General features: G+C 54.6%; 1 protein-coding gene across 4 annotated transcripts; it reads right to left on the reverse strand.

The window, feature by feature from the left end:
- Positions 1-7: 7 nt before the first annotated feature.
- On the reverse strand, positions 8-6,496 carry TARBP2 (TARBP2 subunit of RISC loading complex). Of its 4 annotated transcripts, none has more exons than XM_053554440.1 (9): positions 5,819-6,496; positions 5,100-5,264; positions 3,949-4,051; positions 3,199-3,294; positions 1,885-1,957; positions 1,561-1,678; positions 1,137-1,264; positions 578-779; positions 8-434 (listed from the first exon to the last, which is right to left on the reverse strand). In XM_053554440.1, exons 2-9 carry the CDS (start codon positions 5,257-5,259, stop codon positions 277-279), a joined length of 1,038 nt encoding a protein of 345 aa, XP_053410415.1. In that variant the 5' UTR covers positions 5,260-5,264; positions 5,819-6,496; the 3' UTR covers positions 8-276. The 4 variants fall into 4 exon arrangements, with proteins under 4 accessions (XP_053410415.1, XP_053410413.1, XP_053410414.1 ...); XM_053554438.1 differs by having other exon boundaries at positions 5,100-5,269; positions 5,819-6,492; XM_053554439.1 differs by lacking the exon at positions 5,819-6,496 and adding an exon at positions 5,571-5,709 and having other exon boundaries at positions 5,100-5,269.
- Positions 6,497-6,617: the final 121 nt, after the last annotated feature.

Here is a 6,617-nt window from a genome sequence, read left to right on the forward strand (position 1 = left end):
TGAAGAATCTGAGGAGCAGCACATTTATTCTGGGCTGTAGTAGAGAAGCTGCAATTTCATTGTCATCAACAATAAAGTGAGGATGGATCTCGGGCTGGCTCAGGCCCTGTGGTCCCTGGCTCCTTGCTCTTTGCCTTCCTTCGCCTCAAGACAGACAGTCTGTGTCAGGGATAGAGATGGCACTTTCAGAGCGTACCAGAGCTAAGTAGATGCATGGGCCCCAAGGGTGAAAGAGCTGGGAGCAAAGGGTGCACATCCATGAGTCCAGCTGGGGCTTTACTTGCTGCCCGCCATGATCTTGAGGTACTGCAGAGCACGGCGCGCAGCCTCGCCACGGGCTTCCTCTCTGGTGGTTGCAGAGCCATGACACACAGTGGCTGGCTGGGTGGACAGTTCCACCAGGCATTGGCAGAGCCCACTCAGGCTCAGCTCCTCTGGAGACAGAAGAGAGGAGGGAGGCAGTTGTGGGTGAGGAGGCAGCCCAGAGCTGAGTGCATTCCCACATCGTCATACCCTCCTGACCCCTTGTACTTGCTTGCTCCAGGCCCACCATCCCCCAGCTCCCAACTAGTCATACCAATATCCAGGTAGCTGACATGGAAGGCCTGCTCCTCAGAGAGTTCACTGAGAACACTGCAGCAGGCAGGGCCCAGAGCACCCAGGGAGCCCAGGGAGCAACTGCGGAGGGACCGGATCTTCTCTCCCACTGAATTTCGCAGAGAATCCCAGGTGCATCCTGGGCCCCGGTTCCGAAGTCCATCCAGGCGGGAGCCTACACCCTGATAAGATGGGGACAGCTAGAGACTGTGGGATCCAGGCATTTAGACATCCAATGGCCAAGGAGAGAAAAGCCCAAAGAATGCTTCCTTCAGGTTGCCTCCCCCCAATCAATTCTTGCATGGCCCCTCTCACTATGGCCAGGAAGCCTCCCTCATCCCAGTAAAAGAAGCCAAAAGGACCCCTGCCGTGGGCCAACTCAGCAGATGGGCCTATAGTCAAGGCCCACACTGGGCCCAAGGAACCCTGAGGTGAAGCAGGCATGGGACCCAGAGAGGCTCATTCGGAGTCACAGACTCGAGCCCCTGGTGTCCTGCACTGGCATGGAGTGGCCTGTGACGCCTGGCCCCCACACTCACAATAGAGAAGTGATCGTCATCAGGCTCTGCTTCATTGCCGTCCCGGGCATCCAGAGGCACTGTATGCACTCGAAGCAGCATTTTAGCTGCTGCATTACGCTTTGCCAGTTTTTTGGAAGTGCCACTGCCTGCACATGGGGAGAGAGTTGCTGAGTTATGATTCCCAGCAGACCTATTTGGATTGAGAGTCCTTCCAATGGATGTCAATTGGAAAGGGAGCTCAGGACTTGCCCTTGCACCTGAGAACCCAGTCAGCCGGAAGAGGGAAGACAGGGTACAAATCAGCAGCTGGGAGGGAGGCACTGAACCAGGGGCTGTGAAGCAAGGAGAACAGGGTGTGACAGAGTGAGCCTCAAGTGGCCTTGTAGCTGGGGCTGGAGTGCCGCAAGATAGGAGCTGTGACAATCCCCATCTGCCCGGTTACCAATCTCAATGAAACGCTCCACTCGGCAGGTCATGGTGAATTCTTTACGGTGGGCTGGCCCGGACTCCTGGGTCACTGTGTACTCTGGCAATCGCCAGCCTTTCTGCACCACAAGCTCCTGGGAAAGAGACAGGATGCATAAGGCTGAGTGAGAAAGGGTCCTCATAATCACACTGGCACCTACCCTCCCACTCTGGAGCCTCAGACTCTAGGTGAGAGGAAAGACAATGTGGGATAGAAAGAGCCTGAATACAAGATAACCTTCCCTCACAGCCCATGGTTCAAGGGAAGACAAGCATGCATGGAAACTGAGGAGGGGCACACCTGTAGAGCACCAACAGGGTTGCACTCAGACTGCTGAGGGGAGACAGGAGGCTGCATCTCCATGGGGGGGTTCCTGAAGGACAAAGGGCCCAGAGCCATGGTTCCTTCTGAGGCTATCTACGAGCCCAAGGACTAATCACTGGTTTAGTTTCTCCCACTACCATCTCCTGATTCCCCCCCAGGCAGGCAGCTCTCTGCCCTGCCTGCTTCCTTCACCTTCTACTTATGGGAGGCCTCCCCTAGGTCCCAGGCCCACTTCAATGCTGGAACACTTGGGTACCATCTCGCCAGGATGGTTAGAAGGGGGGTCATATAGCGAATCCCCAGAAGCACCTAATGAGCTGCAAACATGGGACCATCATGTGGTCAACCCAGAAGAAAAGGGGGCCTGCAAGACCTTTAAAAATGGTTGAACATCGGGCAGCGCCTGTGGCTCAAGGAGTAGGGCGCCGGTCCCATATGCCGGAGGTGGTGAGTTCAAACCCAGCCCCGGCCAAAAAACCAAAAAAAAGAAAAAAAAAAAAAAATGGTTGAACATCATCCGCATGACTACTTGAAAATCATAAATCAGACTCGGCGCCTATGGCTCAAGCGGCTAAGGCGCCAGCCACAAACACCTGAGCTGGCGGGTTCAAATCCAGCCCGTGCCCACCAAACAACAATGATGGCTGAAACCAAAAAATAGCCGGGCTTTGTGGCGGGCGCCTGTAGTCCCAGCTACTTGAGAGGCGGAGGTTCCTGTGAGCTGTGATGCCACAGCACTCTAACCAGGGTGACAGCATGAGGCTCTGTCTCAAAAAAAAAAAAAAAAAGAAAGAAAGAAAATCATAAATCAGGCCAAGCACAGTAGCTCACACCTGTAATCCTAGCACTTTGGGAGGCCGAGGTGGGAGGATTCCTTGAGCTCAAGAGTTTGAGACCAGCCTGAGCAAAAGCAAGACCCTGTCTCTACTAAAAATAAAAAATTTAGTTGGACCTGGTGGCGGGCACCTATAGTCCCAGCTACTCGGGAGGCTGAGGCAGTAGGATCACCTGAGCTCAGGAGTCTGAGGTTCCTGTGAGCTAGGCTGACACCATGGCACTCTAGCCTGGGTGACAGAGCAAGACTCTGCCTCAAAAAAAAAAAAAAATCATAAATTACTTCTTGCCCAAGAGCTTACCAGTTGGTGCAAATTCTTCACACTCTGGTCCCAAACTATTCTATTCTGTTTACGCTCAGACGTCCTCATGCCTGACCAGCCTGGATCCAAGGGTGAGGGACCAGGAGTCAGGACCCCTTGCTTGCCCCCTCAGGCAGTCAGGGGATACAGATACCTGGTTAGGACAGCAGATGGAATAGGAGTCGCAGCTGCTACAGCAGTAAAAACTGGAACGTCCTCAGGCTGTGAAGAGTCTAGGGGAGAAAAAGAACTTCCCGAGGGAAAAGGGGGCCTTTGATTCAAACCCAATGTAGGGAAAATGGAGGGGTGGGGACCCAGATCCTCCTGACCTGCCCATCCCTAAAAGAACTCCTTCCTAAGGCGGCGCCTGTGGCTCAAGGGGTAGGGCGCCGGTCCCATATGCCAGAGGTGGCGGGTTCAAACCCAGCCCCGGCCAAAAACCAAAAAAAAAAAGAACTCCTTCCCAATTGAGCCAAGGACTCAGGGAGGGTCAATCAACAGCTTCCTCCTAGGATCCTTCGTGCCAAACACTAGATCAAAAAGACTGAGAAAAGGGGATCTCTTTGTACCCAAGAAGCATGGGAGAAACAAACTCCAATCCAAGTGTGAAAGAGGAAAGGACATCTTGCTGGAATCAGGAGGCACAGTGGAGAACAACTGTAGCCTCAACCTCCACCCCTTTCCCTCCCACAATTCCTCAATGGGACTGCCTGTTCCCCCCAGAATTCTTCACAAAGCGAAAGCCCTGGAAGTACCCTGTTTGGGTCCAAAGGAAAATTATGAGGAAGAGACCATGTCAGGGTGGCTAACTGTCACCAGGCCAGCCCTAGGGGAAAAAAGGTTTGGTGCAGGGGCCTGGGTTCCTGGCAGGGCTTCTAGGATGCCTTGGCTGTTCCTCCCTCACCTGCTGTCCTCCAGGGCCGGCTCCAGCATGCTCCCCCCTTTGAGGTGTTTGAGGGCCACCTCAGCTGCCTTGTGCTTGGCTGCCTTCTTGCTGGGGCCCTGACCTGAGAGAGGGGGCGTGGGCAATACTGGAGGTCACTGGAAGGACAGAAGAGAAACCAGAATCCCACAGCCTCTCTCCTTGCAGCCAGAGAGTCAACCAAGCCCCCTATGACCAACCTCCTCCCAGTAAATCAAGTGTTTCACTAATTGCTGGAAAGAAGAGCCCTTATCACATGGTGGCTCACGCCTGTAATCCTAGCACCCTGAGAGGTCAAGGCAGGTGGACTGCTTGAGCTCACAGGTTGGAGATAGGCCTGAGGAAGAGCTGAGACCCCTGTCTCTAAAAAACAGCTGGGCTATTATGACAGGCGCCTATAGTCCCAGCTACTTGGGAGGCTGAGGCAAGAGGATCACTTGAGCCCAAGAGTTTGAGGACACCAGGGCCCTCTATCCAGGGCAACAAAGTGAAACTCTGTCTCCAAAAAAAGAAGAAGAGCCCTTATCTTTCCATTAGCTCCCAGAATCAAGCCATACCAGGCAGGACTTCTGAGCTCAAACACCTTAGGTAGAGATGCTTTTGCTGCCTTACTTTCCTTTGCAAGACACTTTCTTTTCCCTCAACAAATAGAGATGGCTGAAAAAAGAGAGGGTAGGCTCTGGAGTCAAAGCCCTGCTTTGCTGCTCACTAGGCCATGTCATCTTGCACAAGTCACTATCACTAATACTCAGTTTCCTCATACCCAACATGGGTATACTAACACCCACATCACTGGTTAGACTGAGGCTTAAAATTAAATGCAGAACAGAGCCCAACACAGAAGGCACTCACTCCAACTGCTCCACTGAGATAACAGTTTATCTCCTCTTTTCCTCTGGGGAGATGAAGACCTGCTGGATCACTGCAGCAGTCCTGCTCGCTCCTCTAACCCTCCCAAGTCCTACCCACCTTCTCACAGCCCTGTTATCCCAATGCAGTCAGTAGCTTTTCCCCTGAAATCTCTCCTTCCCTCACTGGCCTTGAAGAAGACTCTAAAGAGAGAGACTCCAATAAACGAAGCCACGGGGCCCTGTAAATGCACACCCCAGCCAGGCTGCCCAAGCCTTCCTCACCAGTGCAGCTGGTGTCGCCAACGGTGACCCGGAAGGTGAAATTAGGCTGGTGGGCTTGCCCCTCGGCTTTGAGAAGGTCGTACACGGGCGTCTTCCCTATTCTGGTCCCATACTCCTGCAGAAGGCTGATCGGGGTCTTGCCTGGGTTGGCGGCCAGCATTTGCTCTATACTGGGGAAAGGGGCACAGATCCACATCACACTTCCCCTCTCTGCACCCACTTGGCCAAGCACTGCCATAACAGACCTAGGATATTAGTGGGACATAGGGTCCAGGGGACCCCAGACAGTATAGCATCCACTGGCTGGGTTCCAAGTGGAGGTGCAGGATGGGAAAGCAGGGTCCACTACCCCAAGGTAAGTAGGGAATGCATTGTTCTGTTCCTGTCACAGTTAAGGCAGGGATCCTGTGCCCCAGTGCAGGTTGAAGTGCATGCCCCCGACACACTGTAGGCCAGGTACCCAGTACCCACCAAATGCACTAGAACGTGGCGGCATAAAGCCCAGTGCTCCAGTGCAGGCTGGGAACCAGGCCAACCCCAAACTATTTAAAGCTGAAGGTAGTAGCCACAGCCCCGGTGAATGCCGGGAACCACTGCCCACTATCCCAGTGCTTGCCGGGAACAACCCCCAGGCCAGGTGCATGCTGGGGCCGCGCTGCTACCCACTCCGCACCGCCCCACGTTTTTCGCCCTGCAGGGACCGATACGAGGCGGCTCACCTAGGCAGCCCGCAGCCCGTGGTAGTACCGGAGCCTTGCTCCTCTTCACTCATTCCCTCCTCCGTCCCCGCGGGCGCTACCGTGACTGTAGCCTCCAGGCGCCCCAGTACACCACAGACGAGCTAGGGCCGGGGCCAAGCCCGGAGTCGCGGCCGGCAGGGCCCGGCGCGGGGCACACTGGGATATGGAGTCCCCCGCCCAACTTCCTTCGTAGGGCTCCATGCGGGGGAGAGCTAAGCGCCCCATAACCCTCCGCGTGTTTCTCCCAAGTAGGCTGCACCGCCTTTTAGAGGAGTGGACCCTTCCGCTATCGCACCTGGACTAAGGCTATTTGGTTTTTAAATATCGTCCCGCCTCTTTCCTCCCGCATCTTCCCTCTCTTGGGCCATGAGGCTATACTAGGGGAGAGGAAAGCCGCTTGCGGGACGATAAAAGCTAACTCGAGCACCGGGCCTTTTGAACCTCGAGAAAACTACAGAACCCAAGAGTTCCCGCGCCATATTTGTCGCAGCTGGGTGGGCAGTGTTAACACGCACGAGAAACTTCGCGGTGTAATTGGTTACTACGATTGCATATACGTCCTCCAGGCACAATGAGATTGGTTACTTCGCCTAAAGAGGCGAGGACAAGGAAGAATCAGCCCCTCCTTGACCCTGCCGCCTCTTTCCTAAGGAAAGGTGGTGATTGGTCCTGGGATGCTGCTGTCCGATCGTGTCTCCTTGTGGTTTGGGAGGGTGGGCCTTACCTAGTCGGGGCAGGCGACTGTTCTCTCTCTCTGCGGAGCGCTGGAGTTGTGGAT

This window comes from Nycticebus coucang, chromosome 12, assembly GCF_027406575.1.
Source record: "Nycticebus coucang isolate mNycCou1 chromosome 12, mNycCou1.pri, whole genome shotgun sequence".
Lineage (NCBI taxonomy): Eukaryota > Metazoa > Chordata > Mammalia > Primates > Lorisidae > Nycticebus > Nycticebus coucang.